The sequence below is a fragment of the Hemitrygon akajei genome, chromosome 6 (genome assembly GCF_048418815.1).
Source record: "Hemitrygon akajei chromosome 6, sHemAka1.3, whole genome shotgun sequence".
NCBI lineage: Eukaryota > Metazoa > Chordata > Chondrichthyes > Myliobatiformes > Dasyatidae > Hemitrygon > Hemitrygon akajei.
In genome coordinates this window covers 162,691,717-162,714,605 of record NC_133129.1, presented here as the reverse complement: position 1 = coordinate 162,714,605, position 22,889 = coordinate 162,691,717, and the positions used below count along the sequence as shown (strand labels likewise).

The 22,889-nt window shown below is 37.8% G+C and overlaps 1 protein-coding gene and 1 non-coding gene across 7 annotated transcripts in view; both read right to left on the bottom strand.

Moving 5' to 3' along the window:
• Window positions 1–22,889, bottom strand: part of ckap5 (cytoskeleton associated protein 5) — a 93,426-nt gene that overhangs the window by 4,514 nt on the left and 66,023 nt on the right. For 3 of the 6 annotated variants that reach the window (XM_073049677.1, XM_073049678.1, XM_073049679.1), the window contains exons 34-44: window positions 17,803–17,826; window positions 15,144–15,323; window positions 13,929–14,049; window positions 12,645–12,824; window positions 11,473–11,660; window positions 10,914–10,992; window positions 10,621–10,809; window positions 8,069–8,206; window positions 5,333–5,416; window positions 4,588–4,753; window positions 1,155–1,312 (exon numbers count right to left, since the gene is read on the bottom strand). In XM_073049677.1, coding sequence (XP_072905778.1) covers window positions 1,155–1,312; window positions 4,588–4,753; window positions 5,333–5,416; window positions 8,069–8,206; window positions 10,621–10,809; window positions 10,914–10,992; window positions 11,473–11,660; window positions 12,645–12,824; window positions 13,929–14,049; window positions 15,144–15,323; window positions 17,803–17,826 — 1,507 coding nt within the window. The remainder of the gene's footprint in view (window positions 1–1,154; window positions 1,313–4,587; window positions 4,754–5,332; window positions 5,417–8,068; window positions 8,207–10,620; window positions 10,810–10,913; window positions 10,993–11,472; window positions 11,661–12,644; window positions 12,825–13,928; window positions 14,050–15,143; window positions 15,324–17,802; window positions 17,827–22,889) is intronic. The other 3 variants (XM_073049681.1, XM_073049683.1, XM_073049682.1) reach the window with 3 other exon arrangements.
• Window positions 12,274–12,384, bottom strand: LOC140729885 (small nucleolar RNA SNORD67). Its single transcript, XR_012099428.1, has one exon. It is a non-coding gene; the product is annotated as a small nucleolar RNA SNORD67 (small nucleolar RNA).

Sequence of the window (22,889 nt, the reverse complement as noted above, 5' to 3'; positions counted from 1 at the left end):
TAGTTCACAGAGGTCCAATGAAATTGTACGATAAATCAAGCGCACTTTCACAATTAAATTATTGTAAATCAGTCATTTGTACTCACCCTCATCAACATGGAAAACACTCGAAGCATTGTGCTGCCTTATGGCAGTTACTTAGTTTATAATATTTTCGCTTAGTAATTCATTTTCTAGTTAAAGTTAGAAGAGTTTTAACTATATTTGTTTTCTGTACTACATCGCGGGATGCTATGACGTCACACCCGGTTTCGCGGTGTCTTGTGGGAAAATGCCGGTTTGCGATAAACGGAAAGGAGGGGGGGAGCGCATTACGCGAGCGGCTTTGGATCTGAGCGAACGCTGCTTTTAAATGCCGTTTGCGATATACGGAAAGGAGGGGGGGAGCGCATTACGCGAGCGGCTTTGGATCTGAGCAAACGCTGCTTTTAAGTTAAAGGTGATCAATAACTTTTCCTGGTAGGCTGTAGTATATATATTTTTTACCAGTCGTTAGGAGATATTGGAATGTTGTTCAGTAAAGAAGTATACGCAACGTATTTAAAAGTAGCCGCGTTACGGGCACGGTTCGAAAAAAAGCATTTGCAATATGTATTTGTTTTTGTTACCATATGGATTTAATTAAAAGTTAAAAAATCCTCACGTGTAATATCTTTCTGTGTAAATATCTCATATTACAACGTGGGACACCTGCGGCCGAAAATCCGGTGCGGCCTAAAATCTGGTGCGGCCTTTACAATTAAAAAATTGATTTTATTTCTAAAATTAGAGCCAGCGGCTTTTAATCAGGTGCGCTCTGTAGTCCGGAATCTACGGTACATGCAATCTGATACTTCAAATGAAACAGCATTAATAACCTCATTGAAGTTACCCCTGGGTTGCAGTGATCACAAAACTGAATATTACAGGTTTACTAGGGGGAGGGGGTATACAGGGGTGAATAAAAATATGGGTCCAAGAGAATTGGACCCAAAACACAAACTGCACAATTTGAAAAAAGTTAACATTTTACCAAGCACTGCCTTACTTTTTTTGAAATTCTATGGTATTATTGTAGATGTTATTTGAATTAAAGCATAAAAAGATTTTTATATCCTTTGAAATAATCCCACATCACAAAAACATGAAAATTAAACAAAAAACATGCATGTTACCTTGGAGTTATTTTCTAAGCCACAACGCTGTCGTAGAATTTTTAACCGTTCCAAGTAAACAGCAGGACCAACTTCTTCTCCGTTAGTATTACCTGTAGAAGGGATGGAAGTGGAACTCGCTACATGTGGTAACTCATCGGGAGGTGATGAAACCCCTGCTAAATACACAACAGCAAGTACTCAAATCAACACTCAAAAACAACCTACCTCACCAGTTCCAAACTTGTGTTAGAAGGCACATTTAAACCTCTTTCTTTGCACTCCAAAGATTAATGCATTTGGCAGACTATTGTTAATTAAGAACATCCCTACTTTAAAAATACTGCCTCTATTGAAATGCATCTGGGACTAAAGTACCTTGAAATAGCAGTTTAGGAAGCAAAGTAGTAAACTTAAAACATTGATTGAAATTCGGCAGCATATAACTCTTAATTAGGGATGAAGCACATCTCAACCATGGAAAGAGAACGAAGTACTCTAATGGGAGGTTTGAGGGGTGGGAGAGGGCTGTCAGACGGAAGATAAGGAAACAAGTGCAAGATTAATAAATTAAATTGAAACATTTCATTTACCATTGGCTATAACAAAAGCAACATCAGAATTGTAGAGCACAAAAAATGGGGCCTTTCCATCTATGTCATCCATGATGTCCATCAATGCTAATCCCATCTGCCTGCATCCTTCCTTTTCAAGTATTGTCTAAAATGCCTCGAAATGTTATAACTGTGATTGTCTCCAACACCACCTCTAGTAGCTCATTTCAGGTTATTACAACTGTGGAAAAGCTCACCTTTCAGATCTTTACATATCATGCCCCACAAGCCTTAAAACTAAGCACCATAGTTCTACTCTCCCTGCACTGAGGGAGAAAAAAAGATTCTGACTCTATCCTCTTTATGCCTTCTATCAGCCTCCTATGTTCCAATGAGAATAACCCTACCTTACCCAACTCTATCCATATAAATACACCCCTCTATACCAGCCAAAATACTGGTGAATCTATACTGCACTCTCTTGCTACCATTTTCCTCTAGTAGCAGAGTAACCAGAACTGTACACAATACTCCAAATGTTAAATCATTTGTACAGCTGCAAAATAATACCCAAATCTTACACATGTAACATGCTGTAATGTTTCACTGCTAAGGTAATGGTTTCTCTGTAGCAGCAATGTTTGGGTTATGACTAGAGATAATGGGGGCTTTGGAATGCATGTTAGCCAATGAGTGGGATGTTGTTCTTTCTTGTGGATCTGGGAGCAGGGATTTTGCAGTCTTTTGCCGGGGAGAGATGAGGAGAGAAGATGTGAATGGAGAGAGTTGGTAGATCACCAGATGGAGTGAGATTTAGAGCGAGGGTCAGCTATGCTCGGAGGAGGTAGATGGGAAACAAATGAGCGGAACCGTGAGCTCCAACATTGCGCATTAGATTGTTTTATAAGAATGGGCCCTTTTCTCATATTTTGTTTCTTTACTAACCATACAGTCAAATTAATTTATAAAATTCAATCATTTAATTGCATATTGTATACTGTTTGTTCTTTCGTGGTACTGATTTGTAACAGGGGACCCATCACACAGCACCTACCCAAACAAGATCTGTTAAGTTTGGCCAGGCCGAAGGCCGTCTTCCTCTAGATTAAGCCACTAACACACCAGACATTCTTCACTTCCTTAGATCACCTGAAGTTATTTGTCAACCAGTGTCGCCACTTTCAGCAAGATTTATCTGCATGCTGCTGCTAACCCCCCCACATTTTACTCTTTCGCCCTACCAGGATTAGACTTCACATGTGTCTTAGAAACAGCACGACCTTGAAAGAACTGAGGCAAGGAACTGGAGGTAGAATTCAGCAATTGAGTACAGGTGGCCCCCGTTTTTCAAATGTTCGCTTTACGACAGCTCACAGCTACGAAAGACCTACATTTGTACCTGTCTTTGCTAACCAAAAAGAGGATTTTCACTTTTATTAAAAACAGACGCCTGCTTTATGCGTGTGTTTACCCCAAGACTACCAAGACCGTGAAGCCTTGTGTGGGCAGTTGTGTGCATATACGTGCCGATTTTTTTCCCTCCAAATCAATTTCGGCTCGCTGTCTTCCCGATTCTGTTAAATGAAACTACACCTTACATACAATATTTCTACTTTAAATAGGCTGTATATTTATCATATCATTCCTGCTTTTAGTATATGTTCCTGTTATTTTAGGTTTTATGTGTTATTTGGTATGATTTGGTAGGTTATTTTTTGGGTCTGGGAATGCTCAAAATTTTTTCCCATATAAGTTAATGGTAATTGCTTCTTCGTTTTACATTTCAGCTTACCAACGGTTTCATATCCGCTCTACTTTTGGATAGCGGGGGGAAACCTGTACCCTGAAAATGGAACTTTCAGTAACCTGCAGTCTAGGATCAAGATTATAAGAAATTTCTTTGCTCAAGAGATGAAGAGCAGAGTTGAACACTGAAGGGAATCAAGATGTCAGAAAATGAAACTGAAGATCAGTCACAACCACTCATTAATGAATGACAGATTGAATAGATTTTTGTTTACTCCTGGCTACTTGCATGATTTTCTAAGCCTCTCCCATCAACTGGATTGATAATTACCTTTAAATATCAAATAACTGACTTATGCACAAGGAAACAAACTGGTCTTTGATTGATATGGTGTCTGCCTCTACAGGTACTGTTAATTTTGTATGCTGTTCATTTTGTACAAACATCGCTTCCCGCTCATAAGCACTTTTTTTTTTTTAAAAGAAACATTATTTCCTACGCACATTAATTTGAATTTCAACACAGAGCAAATCTGATCGAAAGACATCCATTTTCATCCACCCAAAACAGCAATAACTGAGAGTCTTAAGTTTTCTTAATACTGGTAAACATTTAGTCGGTGTACTTTGAAGAAAGTATACATTTATCGTTCATAACCAGTAAGCTATCATTGCGCCACAGTTCACTCTAGTCCACAGCACTGCTACAGAATGTTGCACACGTGTATTACCTTATTTAATACCGATAGTGAGAATAATCAATAATATTAGCATATTCAGGTATTTGTGTGATGATTCTGCATTGAATTAATATGTGTTTTACTTTACTTTCTGCAGTTTCCTAGAATTTTCTTATTAAAAACCCGAAGAAAGCCTCTGGCTCGGGTGCTTTTTGAGCTGTTTAACTCCCTGCTTAGTTTTGTACACAACGCATTGCGGGGTCAGTGGACAGTTTTACAGTTTATGAAGAATAAAGGTACACAAAAATCTAAATAATAATTTCAAGTAGTAACCTATGAACTTTTGATCAGCTACTCAAGAAGCGCAACTCTGATTTAAGTTAAAAAGCACTGGGCAGCAAAATAATTTCAGATAATAAATTTCTTTTTCCATTAAGTTTTAAATCAAATTTACTTTCTTTAAAAAATTCTTACCAGAACTAGACGAAGAAGATATCCTTCCTTTCCCCTCCCTTTCATTTTCCACAAGCCGCAAACCTCTTTCAACATAATTCTGAAAGAACTGGGAAGATTTCCTCAAAAATGGTTCAATGTCGGCATCTGAATACTTCTTTCTGTATTCATAAAGTTCTGCTAAACCCTGTTCAGAGGCAGAAAGCAATGAGTTAAAACTTGGTAAATCACATTAATGAACGTGAAAAGGGTATGCTCCACAAGAACAAGAGATGGTTCAAGTAGTTCACAATTTACATAAACTGGACTCAAATTAGAACTACAATTCTAAAAATTGGGTGAAAATCCATAAAGTACATTAATACATTTGTACAAGTGATCTCGTAAGTGCAACAGCACATCAGTCAGTTGAATGAGGCCAGACATCTCTGAACATAAAAAGGTGCAAGGACCTCTCCAACCTGCCCAAAATTCACTGTTTTGCCAAGTATGAACTAATGGCAAAAGTTGACAGAAGGGCTCAGTAAGAACATCTTTGCCCATCAGTCCTCTCTGAAATCCCTGTGAATAAAGCAATGCCCAGGAACAGTAAATAATCCTTCAAGTTACTTTCTTGAAAAGTAAAATCTAAAAATATTAGGCTTCTCAGATCTACATTCAAATATTTTAATATCAATGGTTTTTCGATAATTTAGTGGGCACAAAAGTGAAGACCAACTAAAGAAATAATTTACTTACAATTATTCAAAAATAAATCATAACATACCTCCCTCGTGTTTTCCTTGGATCCAATCTTCTTGAATATTTCTGCTAAGGTTTCACTTATTTTTGCTTTCGATTCTTTACCCTCCTAGAATAAATGAAATTGCAACGATGACCACAGAATACTTCATTTTTAAAAACTTAACTCTAATTACATAGTTACTCTCATGTAGGATTTGGTGTTTGTGCTTTTTAACCACAAGAAATCAATGCTGTGAAGACAACTGCTTCCAAGAACATTCTTTTATTCGTAGTTGTTTAGTATTTGTTTAAATCAAGTATTTTTTTAAATAAATGGAACTGTTAATTTCTGAACAGTTCACAATAGTACAAAAAAAAACATGTCAAATATGTACAGAACTATTGTCCAGGGCAGGGAATACATAATACAAATAAGTTCCTTATCCTGACAGGAACATTCTCATATTAAGGATTTTTTTTTAAATATAGTATCATGTTATTTTGATCAGTCAAGCTTCTCTGAGCAAAATGCTCATTCTGTATTCAATTGGTTTACAGTTCAGGAAGTATAACATGTGGAAGAGAAGCACCATACAACTGTAGTTTGCTGTAACAATCACAACCATCATTCTTCCTATTTTTGAAAGGGTGCAGAGTTCATGGTCAATGTCTCTGGGTTTGCCAGAGCATAGCCTATTCCACTCTTCAGATAAAATGTGCAGAAATCAATCTAGATTTGGGGAAAGTACAGGAATTTGCAGGCAGAATGCCAAAACTATTTTAAATTCATTCCCTGTGATGTGTTGAAGGCTCGTATTTATCACTTGCTTGTGATTGCTCATGATAAAGTTCAGATAAATACATTATGGTGCTTGTCCACATTGAACTGCCTGATATTAATGCAATTAAGATCTAAGGACAAGTGGCGATGAAGATAATGCATTAGATTTCCACTTAATAAGCATCTGAAACATAGGTATCTAAAGATGGTGAGCCATGCACTTATTGCCCCTTTAATCATTGTTCAAAAGCTGCTGTCAAAGAACTCTAGTGGAAGTTTCTCCAATGTGTTGTTGCAAATACAGAATCCATAATGTACCCAAGGTGCAGGAAATGAATGTTAACAGTATATGGTGGATGGATCAATGAGCTGCTTTGCCTTCAGTTGTATCAATCTTGTGCTGCTGCATTTATACCCAAATAGTTATTAATCCCTGCCTTATAATAAAATGGTGGGAAAGGTTTGGGGAGTCACAATACAAATCAACTGCTACAAACATGCAGCCGCTAACCTGTTCTCTCTTACAACCAGAGTTATTTCATTTTCAGTTTATAGTTTCCATTGCATCAAGGTACTTGAGATACTTGTTCAGGGATTCCCATCTCTAGTTAATAGAGGTGGTCTACATCTTTTAAAAATTTCTTCAACCCAACACTCCCTTTCCCAGAACCTCAAATGTTATCCATTTTCACACATGACCCTTCCCGCCTCTAGGCCTAGGGTTTCCACCTGGTGCCCATGGATCCTTTGCTCCAAAGATATCGATCCATGACATCAAAGAAAGGTCAGGGACCTCTGCTCTCAGCTCTGCCATTTCAGTCACTTACTGGGTTCATGATTTTTCATCCCACAAACGTTTTCCTACTTTCCCTTTCACACACTTCTATTTTCCACCCCGCCACAGCTTATGTTCATGCAAGATTCAACTGTTATGTCAACTCCTGGCCTCCCAGCATTAAATAACATCCACAGGATTTAGAATTCAAATATACTGGTTAAAAACCGAAAGTCACATTCAAGAGGGTTCCTTCAAGCTTGCTTCACTCCTACACTTGTTCAAGCTTGCTTCAGCATGCCGTAAACTTATGATGGAAACTTTAAAACTCTGCTTTCTCTTCAAGTAGCTTCATTCCTTTAAATCCTAAAATTTCAGTTTCAAATGGATCCATCGACCAAGCATAGAATTCTGAGCATTAAGTGTTACAAAGAGTTTCAATTTCATGATATAAACTACACATTTAATTTGCTATCTTATTAAGTCCAAAGATCCCAGGCCAGGACAAATAGCCTTGGGTTCTAATTGGTCATATCCTCCTAAAGTCTTGTTAAGACTTGTTAAGTCTCAAATATAACTTCAAGAGCATTTTGGAGCTGCAGAACGTATAGGTCCATTATAAGGTACTCTAACTCAGTTCTCATCGCAAGAAATTAACCTGGTGATTTTATGCTGTAGTTAGCTTGGTAAGAATCTTCCTTCCTATAAAAGGAGAGACAAAAATAGACCTAGCTTTGGATTCTTGTCAGATGACGACAAAACTTCTCTACTCTTTAAGTTCATTCCCTTTGGCAAAGAAAGTATGATTAAATGACAAAGATTAAGCTACTATGTCACTACTATTCAGTCCACAAGTCTGACTAAGCTTCAGGCTAGCTTGCCATTTTATTTCTGACTTCTGCATATTGTCTCCTAGTCAACAACAACTCCTACATGCTTAGTCATTTGCACTGTAGTGAAACTTTACTGAAGATCAACAACCAGAAATTTAATCCATGAATAAAATACTTTACAGCTTTCCAAGTTCAATTCACATTAATGGTTCAACTTTTCATGGAGCAGCTGTTGACAGTATTTTCTATACCATAAATGAAGTAAATGCAATAAAGCTATAGCATTGTTTCTGCATTGCAATATTCAAAGGCAGTTAAGTTCAATTCTAATAAAAAGATTCACAATTATGTAATTAGTTAGGTGTTATCCTTTTTCAGTTTAATACGTACTATTGTAGAACCACGCTTTTCCGTTTCGGAATCAGTCTTTCCACCCGACAATGCCATTGACTGTTTAGTGACACGTCGTAGGTGAGCCTCAAGCTCAGATTCATTCTTGTTCTCAATCAGCGTCAGATGATCCATAATCTGGTACATAAAGAATAATTTAAAGTTAAACACTGCACATAATTTTTTTCAACTCGCTAACACTACTCTTTTGACAATCTTTTTATTTTAAAATAATAGATATCATTCAAATTCTGCAGTTACTCATTTAATATTGGCCACACAAGCGAAATGCAGTATGTGTCAATCTTTGAATTCACAGCAACGCCAGAAAGACAGCCGACAGCTCAATCCTTCTCCACAGGAGGAATAAAGAAAGTTCTTTTGAATGTAAACAAATCGCATTCAAGTGTTGGAGCTAACACAGGTTACTCCCTAACCATTATCCATCACTCAACACCGAAATGTAACTCCCCCTATCCCCAGAGAACTCAAACCTACAAATAGGTTAATGAAATAATGTCTCCTTTATTGAACCTAAAGAAAGGAAGCAAGATCACCTAGATATAGTGCCCTAACATGCTGCATTGGTAACTATGGAACATAGTATTTGCGACAATAGTCCATACACAAACGTTGTCTGGGTCTCACTGCATGCAAGCAAAGGCAATTTTGAGAGGAGTGGAATTGCACTATAATAATCAACAGACATCCCCCTTTCCAGCCTCATGATGGAAGGTTGTTCACTGAAGTAATGGGGGCTGAAAAGCACCATGAAGAGAACCTGCAGAGACATTGTGGGGCTGGAATGATTCACCCCAGATATCATAATCAACTTTCTTTGTAAAAGATATGACTCCAACCAGTGTTCTCCTAAAGATGCTCAACCACAAGTTTTCTCCCCCCCCCCCCCCACCACCGGTCACATTTCAACAAAGGGCACTCAACCTAAATTAAACCCTGGATTCATTTCTTCAGGTTCTGTCTGGTGGTTGAGTGTGGAGCTGAGACACCCTGATGTAAATAAACTGAGCAGGTACTCATGTAGCTAATGATAAATTCGTTCAATACTCATCTCCAAAATCCTAGGCATGGGTCTTAATACATTTCCTTTGCAACCAGATCCTTGACTTCCTGCAATCACTAGATAGCAGCAACACCTCCACCACAATTATTCTCAAACACTGGTGTCCCACAACACAGCACCCTCAGCCCCTAAACCTACTCCTTAAGATCCTGTTGCAATCTTAGATAATTTTCTTCACTACGTAGTCCCTTCAGCCCAACTTGTTCATGCCAACCAGGAAAGAAAAGCCAGATTGGATTCAGCACGTCTTTCATGAAAAATGAATACTCGGACAATTTTCTACAAGTAACTGCACTGGAGTAGCTTATAGTGGTGCAGCTTGTTCTGAAGTACATCACCTGAAATCTTGTGCAGTCCCAGAGCTTTGGCTGCAACCAGTGAACTCTTTAATATTACACGGAATGAAACGAACTAGTTGAAAACAGCCTGTTGCATTAGGGACCTTGGATAGACAGCAAGATTGATCATCCATTGGCATCCTCTAAACGCATTAAAATCTTCATATTCAAGTTGAACTGTGCCATCGTTGATATGGGGGAACTTTCTGGAGCTAAGTTTCCACCACAATTCGTGATTGGCTGAGGCAGAGTGCTGCCTTTGATCTGATCAACTGGTTGGGCATTCTTTTGCAGTATACCGAATGCTGTTCTTACTGTTTAATATGCGTCACTTTCTGTTCAACTGCTAAGTATTTTTTCAGGTTCATTTGTGGTGTCAGCATGCTGTTTTGCATTCATGCAAGCAGATTGATCCTCTGGCTCGATTCTAACAGTAGAATATATATTTGCTGGGTTACAAGGTTTCAGATAGTGATACAATGTACATCACTTGGCTGCTTGTTGAAATGCCAAACACTTTAACACTTTAAGGGTCTCCCTCCTCATTTAGCACAATTGTGGTGCCAGTCAATATAATGGGGGCATCCCCAGGTTTCAGAATGGGACTTCCCACATAAAGGGTGCATTAGTCAGTTTCACCACAACTGCAAATGACCACTTGATCTGTAAAAAATTCTGACAAAGAGGTAAGAGTTCCAATTTAATATTGGCCAAACCATGTCTTTACACAGGCACAAATTTACAGATATGTGTTCAACTGATAAAATAGTAATAAGCAATCTGATGGTTGTAAACAGCCTTTAAATTTAAACAACTTTAATACTTGAAATGGTACAAAATAAGTAACCTTCAGGTTACTTAAAACGAGAAGAAACCTAAAGAGAGGTCTACTGAAAAACAAAAATTGCAAAGGCTATCTAGCTTCACTAAAATTTGAATATAAACACAGGATGTTCACATCAACTTCTGCTGAAATTGGGCAATACTTTTTTCGACTTTCTTATAGTAGGGTTTACAACTCTCACCTACCTCTGAAACATCTGGGGCATTTAGTTTTTATTTTAAATATTGCAAGAGATATACAACCGCATCGTTATTAAGCAGGAAAATCATTACATCAGTCAACAAACCTTTGGTCCCAAGAGCTTGCAAAGTGTATGCAGCAATGTTTTCTGTGTTCTCATGGGAAGATCACTTTTCATCTGCTTTAATCTCTCCCTTGGGAAAACACGCATGAAATTGTGTACATCCAAAAGTACTCGGTCAACATTGATAACGTTCACGTTGCTTGGGAGAAGACGTATCATTCGCCACAAACACTAAAAGTTAAAGAGAAAGAGCTTAAATAATGTATGGAATTTTACAAGGATAAATAAAAGATACATTTCATATTGTACTCAATGTATTTGAAGTAATATATTACCTTCATTATAAGCTCTGAAAACTTGGGAGAGTTATTTGTGGTAGTGAGAAGACTATCTTGTAAGAGTACAATCAGGGAACTGCAAAATAAATTTTTCATTTAAGATGTAATTTAACAAGTCTATATGATGATCATGCTCTAAACTGCAACAAACTTAAGTCATTTGATTTGTGGAAAGTATTTGCACTCAGATCTTTGACCAAATGGTCTCAAATGAAATTTTCTTCATTAATCTTTTAATTCCTTTTTTTGTAGATAAATTGTCTTCCGGAGACAGGACTGTTATTAATTTGTAAATGATAATGATTTCCATTTTCCTTAAAGCATGCAATTTACCTCAATATTCTCATGACATGATCATACATGATTACTACCAGCCAGAGAAATAATTTCAACAAAGGTGCCATAGTTCCACAAAGGTTTCTCACATCATTACTAATCCTTGCCTACATATCACAATGATTGATCTTTATGAAAATTCCAAGAAAGATACAGAAGACCAGCTTCAAGGTAATCTGTAACCTACTGTAACAACAATAGTCAAGCTTTTCCCCTTTACCTTAAAATGTTGGTTGGATCAGATTTTTCCAGTACTTTTACCATCAGCAGATTGACTGATCGTATAACTTGAGGACCTTCATCCAAATCTTCCAAGCGCGAATCTAACATTAATAATATTAATCCATGCATCAAGTCTTTCAAAACTCCCATTGAAGCTTCCTTTGCCAATGGTTCTATTTGGAATAACTGAACAGGATAACAGAATAAAATCTTAGTAATCAGGTAATTAGGTGATTGTGCAAAAACAACAGTACAACTCAAAGCTTGTTGACAGCCCGCAGTTAGGAAGCAGCTTGGCCTGACATTTGGATGTATGTTTTATGAAGAATACCAAATGAAAGAGCAAAGACTTGGCAAATGGATTATAGTGTGAAAAACTAAAAGGCCATTTTCTTTAAAGATTTAGAGCAGGGGTTCCTAAACATTCTTATGCCACGAAGCCTTACCATTAACTGAGAGGACCCCAGGTTGGGAGCCCCTAGCTTAGAAAGACCTGGATGCCCTTGAGGATAAATAAAACTGACATGCAAGTACATCAACCAATTAGGAAGGGTAAATGCATGCTGGCCATAGGTGCAAGAATTTGAGTATTCAAGTAAAATGTATTGGTTCAATTTTGCAAAAGTTTACTTTTTGATCAAATCAGACTAAAGCTGAACACAGACTTGTGAAGTTAGTGGAAATGCTGCTGCCTTTTACAGCTCCCAATGATTTTCTTTCGGGAGGGTTACAGCCCAGAGTTGCTTCTTGCACAAATCCTTACTTACTTCACCCTACTTTCCATACAAAAGCCTTTGTTTGTGAGTCAGATGGCCCCTGTGCACATTGTTTAGTCGTCAGGGTTCAGAAAGGAGTAGCTATCATCACTGTATAACTACTCCTTTAAATGGTGCAACTCATCACTCTCACAGTTCTATTAGCCTATATTGGAAATGCCAATCTAGATGTACAACCAGCCTCATCTATGAGGCATCATAGTGACATTCTAGCCTGTTATAACCTAGAAATTCAATAATGACTTTTGTTTTCACATTTCTATCATTGTCAGATTTGTCCACTTTTGGCAGTGAGAACATGGCATAGCGGCCATTAAAGGTTAATCTGTCCAATGTAAGCATAAGTTCAGATCTTCATTTAAAAAGGCGATACTGCAACAATTCAAAACCATACCGTAATCATGTTCCCAATAATACAGCTGTAAAGTTTTAGGATTTCCATCTTGTTAAGTTTCTCATCAGCCATATGAGTATTGTAAATTAATCGGAGCTGCATGAAGGTTGCAATGAGAAACTGGTCTATGTGACCAGACATGGTATCAACTTTGCTTTCCTGTCGCAAAACTTCATCAATCTGAAAACAAAACAATATTTTTCAATTTGCCTCAAGTCACAGAAACATCCAAATACAAGACATGAAACCTTAATGTATTGAATTCTATACAATAAATTCTCAACATCCTGTGTAAGCTATGAAGTTTTGTAGGATACTGCAAAGAAAACTGCAATGATTAATGTACAAGATAACTGACCACATCCAGTGCACAAATACTCATCCATCACAATTAATTTAGTTTTAAATTTGCCAGGGTTCTTTGATGACATAGGCAAATGTAGATAGACATTACACTTCATTTCTGGAATTCAGCTTGTCGCCGTGACACAACCTAAACTAAATGCTAAGAATATGCTATCATGTGTCATGTGCTATCAATAACACCTTCCCTTTGCAGATGACTGGTATTATAGTATGCCAAATAATCAAATTAGTTAAATCCAGTCTTTCCCCCACCCCCGGAAGGATACAGAAGGCAATTTTTCAATTTATTGACATATTTGAACTTTGAAGCTATACCTAGGCAGCTCAGTTAAAAGAAATGCTAATTTTGGAGGAGTATGAATCCTTGGCTTAAGCTCTACCCATTGAAGTCTGCCATTTCCTGATATTACAGGGACTGATCTTATTGATAAGGACTTCAGGAATCATAGCTAAATTAGCATGCAAATTGAGGACACGGGAGGATGTTCTGATTTTTCACTCATTCGAGGTAACACAAGTTGAATGAATTTAAAATTGCTTCTCATTAATTCTGTTTCACTCATCCTTTCTAAAGTTATCTAAACTTTAATCAGATTTATGGGACCAATTTTCCACTTCAAGTTTCTGCATACATGTCTTCCTACACTGCAGTATGACAATCATCCTATTTGAGCACCCCTTGTCACTCCTGCATGTTCTCCTATGCCCATTTAACCAGCACTATCTCCTAGCTTGACAGTGTGGTGAATGCAATTCTGATGTTCATAGTTGCAAAGATGTTGTAGACTAATATGAATACATCTATTCAACAGGCATTTTATATTATTTTATCCAAAATAACAACTAAAAAAACAAGTTTAAAAGTTAAATATTCACCTGGCTCTATTTCCAAAACACACAGTGGCACTGATACCTTACCTGGGCAAGAGCTTGGATGCTGGTGTTAATGTCACTACTTGCCACCTGTGACACAACAAAATTGATAGTAGAATCAGTGCTGCCATGCATCTCATCATAGTGTGGAGAAACTGAACGATTTCTGAAATATCAAAGGGAATCCAAGATAACACAAAAAAAAATCAATAGTACAGAATTACACTGGATATGGTGACGAAGAATGCCAACTGACATCCTGTCATGCCAAATCTTTGGTAGACCAAATTATTTGGATTATCTGCCCTCTCCCAGAACACTAATTTTTCTTTCCATTTACCTCTTAAATACTACAATTGAAACCACCTCAACAAGATTGACTGGTAATGTATTTAAAACTGTAACCACTTTTCTCACACTGTTGGCACTTATGGCTTTAAAAAAAACACACACTTCCTCAACCTGCCCTATTATTTTCTATTACTCATGTACACATCTGTTCCTAGGGGCAGTACAGTAGCCTAGCAGTTAACAACACTTTACAGTACACCAGCTGTAAGATCGGGCTTCCACTGCCACTGAAGTTTGTAAGGAATTAGTACATTCTCCCCATGACAGCATGGGGTTCCTCCCACATTCCAAAGATGTGCAGACTAGGGTTACTATGTTATAGGCATACTAGTTGGTACCGCAACATTCCCTGCCCATAGTCTAGCACTACTAAGAGTCTTTAAGTGCCAGCATACTTTAGCTTTCTGCATTATTTCCATTACCAACATTACTTTTTTGCAATGCTGCATCTTAAATTCTCTTCCACTACTCCATTTTTCAACCTTAAACGTTGGTGGCAAAATATACAACTTCACATTTACTCCCTTTCCCCCACAGAATACCCCACATTCCAAGGGATAGCCTCTACATTGATAAGCAAATCCAAACACATGATAACTCAAGTGGAAGTGGAAGCCATAGACTGATATGTTGGCCCATGGCCGCCACCTCTTCTCCAGCTCTTTACCTTTTCCACATATCACCTCCCAGCTTATTTCACCACCTGAGTTCACGTATCTCCTATCTTCTAGCATGTACTCCTTCTCTTCCCCTATCACCTTATTTTGACATCTTTTCCCTTTCTTTCCAGTCCTGAAGGATCTCTGCCTGAAATGTCAACCCCCCCCCACCCCCCACACCATTTCCATTGACGCTGCTCAACTTGCCGAGGTCCTACAGCATTTTGTTTGTGTTATAGTGGTGACTTACTTTGGTTCTGGAATGCAAACAGGTTCATAGAGTTCATCAAGCTTGTGTTGTACCAGATCTGGTAATTCACATCCACCAGCATTGTTGTCATTTTCAATTTCATCAAGATCCAGCTGGAATTCTTTTGGAACCGTGTGCGTAGACTCTGAAGCGGAGTGTGCATTATTGGAGCGTGCTTGACTGCAAGAAATATTTAACGTTAGGATCATGTTTTTTCTTAAACATAAGAAACTCCAAAATGCTGTAAGTTTATTAACAAATCATTTCTTATATTAATCACCATCAACCTCTCCAGTCCACCTCCCTGCTGACAGCTTGCACTCAAACATATTTAATTTGATTGGTATTACAGATCAAATGCTTCAATCACTTTCCAGTACTTTCTTTGTGTGGACATTTTCAGGCACATACTCAATTTCAGTGAATACCTTCCAACTATTGGCAATAGACAATTATTGGAACAAGCAGCAAATTTTCTTCTGTCACTCAAACATAAAAGCAAATTGTAGCAACATCAAGAGAGCAGCTATTTTAGCTGAAATCAGGACACAAACTTAGCAACATCTGGTGCACAAAACTTAACTATACAAACTCCAGATTCTGGCTAATTGAGCCAGCGGTTCAACGGTTATATGGGACAGTTGAAAGAACAAAAACAAAATCAAGAAAATAGCTGGGATTCCCTTTGTTTATTTGAGATACTATGGCATGAGGCAGTCAGTCAAATGCACTTGTGTGACCACTAGTCACTACATCTTGCTCAGTATGAACAGTGGTATCAGTTGCATGTGCTTGTGTTCTGTTACCCATTTGTGCTGACAGACTCTGATGGAAAAGCAATGATTTTTGTTACTCTTTTTGAAAAAAGAGATCACTACCACAAAAAGATTTGACACTAGCTGAAAAAATTACCCTACTGGACCAAATTAAAAGCCATCCACCTAACACCACTCATTGCCAGTTGGCAGAGATAACTGGAGTGCCAAAATCTACAATTGCACACTTAACACATCAGCAAGATAAACTGCAAGAAAAATGGGCATTACACAAGGGACAAGAGAAAACATCTCAAAAGGTAAAGATTCAGATGCTAAAGATCTCAATAAATGGTTTTCCATTGTAAATGGACAAGGTGTGCATGTCAGGAGACCAAAGTTTTAAAAAAAACAAGTCAGAAGAGTTAGCTAAAAAGATGTGTCACGAAGAATTTAAAGAAACAAATGGTTGGGTGATGTAGGCACCACATTAAATTCAAGAAAGCACACAGTGAAGAAAGTAGTGCTGATGCTCCAAGTGCAGAAAGATGGAAATCTACAAACCTCCCGACTTGCTTCAAGAATTTTGTGTAAGTGATATCTGCAAAGCTGATGAAACCGGCTTCTTAAAAAATATATATTGTGCCATGCCAGACGGTTCTCTTTGCAACAGATGCTACATTATCAGGTTCAAAGAAAGTGGATTGCATAACTTATGTTGTCCAAGTATGTCACAAACTGATAAAAACAATCTGTTGGTTGTTGGGAAAAATGATAAACTCTTTTAAGGGGTTAAGAATAGATAGTTTACCAATCAAATACTATGCCAGCACTGTTTTATAGCAGTAATACAGGCAGTGTTCTTAATTTGTTCTGCATTTTATTCAAATACATAATTTGCTGCATAATTGAACCTTGTTTTTAAAATAGTTTTTTAACCACTTCCATGAAATTTCAGCTAATTGGGACAACCACTTAATTTGGCCAAAACATAATGCTCCTGATCTGTCTCAATTAACCAGAATCCACTGTATTTAGCAAGTCCGAGCTTTAAAGTCAGCTTAACAAGGAATCCTAACATCAGAAACCACCACCAAAGAAATTTATACATATGGCAGACTGTATTGCTTTCAATGTTTACAATAAATCCTAGAACAATTTAAACCCATACAGGGCAAATGCATCTGCTGCTGAATAAATCGTTGCATTAAACTAGATTCCGCTGCATTTAACATTTTTAAAACTGGGCATGTCAAGCTAATTTAGTAAGTCTTAGTTCTGAGAAGCAATGTGTACCATTATACAAAGTTTACAGTACTGTGCAAATGTCTTGGGCACAGCCCCAAGACTTTTGCACAGTACTATGTTGGTCTATGTGAAGTGGAGAGCGAGTTTGTAAATTCGACGGGAGCAAAGGATGTTGAGAATGGCAAGTGTGGAGCACTGCAAGAGGGGTGTGGGACAGGTGGCAGAGTAGGGGTGTCAGGGGCAGACACACTCAGCACTGATACACCAGGAAAGATAATTTGATTCCAAAAAAATTAGCTTTTTTGATCATTACAGAATGTCTCTCTGCAGCTTCTCGCTCCCTCTCCTCTGCGCTCTGCCTTCCCCTTATCCCCAACCATGATTCTCCTCTCCCTGCCCCCTACCCACTTAGTCCACAACACAGACCCACATCAAGAATCAGATTCATCATTCACGCCATGAACTATTTTTGTGGCAACAGTACAGTGCAATACATAAAATTAATACAGTACTGTGTAAAAGTCTTAGGCACCCTAGCTCTATGTGCCAGACTTCTGCACAATACTGCAAAAACTGCCATATTAATCATGAATGGCAGCCATTATGCTGGTTTGACAGCAGAACACTGCCAGCCAACAATAACAAGTTTTACTTACATTCGATAGGTTCGATACATTATTCTTTCCAGGGAAATGCGGTGAAAGAAGCCAGAACACAGATTTAGAGTTTAAGCACGATTATAAAAACAACAGACAAAGCACAACAAAAAAAGTTAAGTGAAGAAAATAGGCAGTTGTACTCAATATGATTTGACTTTAAACTACTTTTGAAGTCTTGGAAGGCAGAAATCCAATTCATTCACCCACAAGGCTTCTATACTACCCCTTCTCTCCCCTCCCACCACCCCCAGAAGTCTTCTATACTACCCCTTCTCTCCCCTCCCACCACCCCCAAAAGTCTTCTATACTACCCCTTCTCTCCCCTCCCACCACCCCCAGAAGTCTTCTATACTACCCCTTCTCTCCCCTCCCACCACCCCCCAGAAGTATTACTTTGCAGGGCTGCAGTAACAGGAGGGTTAGAATTACTTCAAATCATACATTAACACCCATTAGTAAACCTATCATTACTCGGAGAGAAGGCTGCTAATGAAACAGCTGAAGGCTAGATAAATAAACAAAATAAATAAAAAGGTATGATATTTTGGGCAAATGCTTTGAGATGCCAGTAATGGAGTTAGTTTAAACAAAAAGCCAAAAATTGCAGGATGTACAAGTAGATGATAACACTGGTACATAATCACCATCTACCTTAAAACTTACAATTATGCCAAAACCAGATTAGAAGCATTATGCCAACTACAATTAACCAAGTTTACAAACCACTTTAATAAGATCTTATTAAAGTGGCCCCAATTCTTTCAGATTTAACTGTGTATTAAAAGCTTGCACCTTCAAGTTCTGAGATGGACCATTGGCAAGCTTGACTTCAATGGATAAACTTGACTTCTGTTCCAAAATGGAACATGCATACCCATCCATCCATCACAGAATTTGTTCTACACATTACTCTTCTACTGAAAACCAACTTGCTTCTCTTTCCCAGTTCTACTAAAGGACCACAGAGCCAAAACATCGGCATTTTCCCTCCAAGATGCTGCCTCACCTGAGGTTTTGCAGGATTTTCTGTTTTGTTACAGCTAAGCTTTGATATATATCATAGCGATCATTAAAAAAAAAATCACTGAAAATGCAGGTCACCTTTGCATGCACCCCGTCAACTCCAAACCACATCATTGTCTTGCTTCAAACAAGGACAAATCTTATTTCCAAACTAGTGACTAACTGCTTTTCACCTCAAGGCAAACTTTGACTAAGCAACACACACAAAATGCTGGAGGAACTCCGAAGGCCAGATATGGAAATAAATATTTCAAGACTGGAGAGAAAGGGAAAAAATATCACAATAAAAGGGGGGAAGGATAGCTAGAAGGTGATAGGTTAAGCCTGGTGGGCAGGAAAGAATCTAATAGGAGAGGAGAGTGGACCATCGTAGAAAAGGAAGAGGGGACCCAGGGAAGCTGATAGGCAGGTGAGAAAACGCAAAGGGCCAGAGTGGAGAATAGAAGGGTGGTGGAGACAAAAATACATTTTTTTTAAAACTGGAAGGAGCAATTGATATTCATCAGGTTTGAGGCTATACAGACAGAATATGAGCTGTTGCTCCTCCACCCTGATGGTGGACCTCATCCTAGCACAAGATGGCCACGGACTGACATGTCGGAAGGAGAATGGTAATTAAAATATTTGGCTACCGGAAATTCCCATTTTGGCAGATGGAGTAGAGGTACTCGAAGTGGTCACACAATTTATGACAGGTCTCACCAATTTAGAAGAAGCTGCACCAGGAGCATCAGATATAACAGACTACCCCAACAGATACACAAGGGAAGTATTATTTCACCTGGAGGGACTGTTTGGGGCCCTGAATGAAGGTTAGTGGGCAGGTGCAGCATTTTGGCCACTTGCAGGAATAAGTGTCTTGTGGAAGATTAGTGGGGAGGGACAAATGGATAAGGAAATCACAGAGGGAACAATCACAGAGCAGAGGGCGTGAGGTAGAACTATGATTGGTGGCAGGATCCCTTTGGATATGGCGGAAGCTGCAGAGGCCCACTGGGTGGTAGGCAAGGACAAGAGAAACTATCACTGTTAAGGCAGAAGATAGGGTGAGCACTGATGTTCGGGAAATGGAGGAGATGTGGGCGAGGGCAGCATCAGTGGTAGAGGAAGGGAAAATCCATTTGTACGAGGAGGACATCTCTGATGCACTGGAAAGGAAAGCCACATCCAAGAAACAGATGCAGCTGAGACAAAGGTACTAAGAAAAGGGAATAGCATTTTTATAGGAGAAAGGGTGGGGAGACACACATTCACAAGTTTAAAAAAAGATGTTGCTTGACAGTTTGTCTCCACAGACTGAGAAAGAGGGACATGTCAAAAATGGACCAAGTGAATTTAAGAGCAGGGTGGAAGTTAGAGGCAAAGTTGATAAAATTGAGAAGTTCAGCATGTGTGCACAAAGTAGCATCAATGTAGGGTTTGACTAAGCATAACACAAGGAGAACCACTGCATTATAGCCACTCAGGTAATGAAAATTTACCCTTACAGAATTCACAGATCACTACCCCAATTTATAAATTTGCTCTTATGGAATTTGTGAAAATATAATTTTTCCAACTCTGAATTGGTCCTGCTGTATGGGACTTTTAAGGGAGCAACCAGTGCCCAACTTCTTTCAGCTGCTTTAATCATGGCATTTTTGTTAATACACCATAAATGGTGGTTTGTTTACAAGTGACCAATATCCAAAATTACTAGCCCTTTTCTCCAAATCCTCAAAACTGGGGTTGCAACATTTATCCAGAAATATTGTATGAAATTTGCTTGAATCAAACTTCTACTATTGTCCTAGTTCTGAAAGAACCATCAAGTAAATGACACTGTGCAACTTCTTACTTTTTACCAGCACTCCTAAACATAGTTGAACGAAACACTGGCTTCAATCTCTTATTTGTTGTCCAGTTGTGTAAGCTACTCAACTCCTACTCATCCAGCCAATCACCCACAACATCTCCTCATCTCATTCACACAATCAGATTCCTAAGTCCTCCGTAGATCTAGCTTTCTGTTTGAGAAGACATGTTAAAAACAATATGAATTAGCCAGATTTACTTTATTTCAAGGGAAACTGCTGACCAAATTTTTACTCTATCTTGTGTGGTAGTATTTCCTTTTGGTTTCACTGTAGAGTTGGCTCCCTCCCTAAACTGCTTTACAATCTTCAATGTCAATCTTCTGGAAAATATTTATCCATTTGTAGTAACATTACTTTAAGCCTTGTGTGTGTTTTATACGTACTGCTTTGTGCACCTTGGTCCAACGGAACACTTTGGTTTGGTGGTATACATGTAATGACAATAAACTTGAACTTGACAAAGCTTTGATTCCACCAGGCCAAATACCCTCTTATGGCATGTAGACAAGGATTCACAATGTCCTTGTTGCGCTGCTTGGAAAGACTTACTGCATTCAAAGGTGCTATTTAACTGCAGGGTGTTGTTGACCAATGTTTTGAACTCCATTTACAATTCCCCAGATAAATTTAAAAAAGAGTTAAGCAGCAGCATCTAGACAAATAGGATTTGCACTACATAATATCAAAATTAAAGGAGTGGGCACAAGTAACCAAATTAAATACTCCTGCTGTGCTGTTATTTCATTATCCAAAGCATTCAAACAGAACAAATTCTTGCATTCAAATTACATGCCTATAGGATTCTCAACCAAGGATTTTTATAAAGTTATGAATCAACAATGGGAATCAGGTTACCCTCAAGGAGGGTGATATTTATTCCTTTTCTTCTGTCAATTATTTATCATCTATGTTCTCTAGCAACCAAACTCTTCAAACTTCACTATTAACTTTCTCATCTTAAAGAGCAATCCCATCTTCTTTAGTCCATTGATCAACTCAGTCATTTTTCAACAGGCAGTTATGGAACAATTCGATAAATACTAGTTTAATGTCAACTAGAGGTATAGTATCAGGAAAATTGCATCAGTCGTATAGGCCAATTATGAAAACTGCTTTCCATAATTATGACCATATTCTTAATTCTCAACCCCAGGCACAAAACTACAGTCTTACTGAAGAGGTGAGAAAGACGTTAGATCTTTGAGGATAATTATTTTTTCTATATTTTGTTAATTCTATTTTGTAATTAGTTAAGTAAAATAACATTTTAACCATTTTAAAATAGACTTGGAATCAAAATTAAAATATAAATTGCAGGGGATGTAGAAATATGACAGGTTAATTGTTAGTTTTAATAAGTTTAACCCAAGATCATAAAACTAAACTAGACAATATTGATTAAAAAAGTGGCTTATTTCTACCCAATCATTAAAACATTACACATTCAGACTGCAGCTGACAGCAATCCTAAAACTACTGATTTGAACAAAAGGAAAAAAATCTGTACATTGACTAAAGGTGTTTAAAAAGTAGGCCTTTCTTAGACTATTTGTACACAAGATTAAGACATTATTAGAAAGCTTCAACTACTCTCAAAACTTGTCAATTCAACATGTATAATATAAACTTAAGCTCATCTTCAGTCATTCAGATAAATCAAGATGACGTTAACAAATACATCCTGTAATAATCATTCAACAAATCCAGCCTGGATTATAAACCAGAAAGTATTCACTGAAAACTAGTCAACCTTTTCCTACTGTTCACTTCCTTTTCCAAGTGTTGATTACATTTTTCATCAGATTATAGCAAAGAAATGGGAGTTATTCAACTAGGATAATTTCAGGTTTAGCCGGTGATAAATCAAGCTCAGATAGATGAATGAAGCATCACTGTGAAACACATACCAGACTAGCAATCTTAGCAGACTAATGGATATTATTTTTGTTAATATACCCTAATGTCTTTGTTTACATTGCACAGTAAGAATGAGTAAATATAAGTAATGCTAACAATACTTCTATCTTCAAAACACCACTTGCAAATTGGTTTGCATTCTGGACTAATGATTCCCAAACAACTAAATACTGTATTTTTGTAGCTTTATTGTAATTGGTATTAAGTTAGCAAAATGAAAATGGTTGCAATCACTGCTCTTCATGAATATCTAGCTTTAAAGTTCATATTTGAATGATAAGCAAGAAT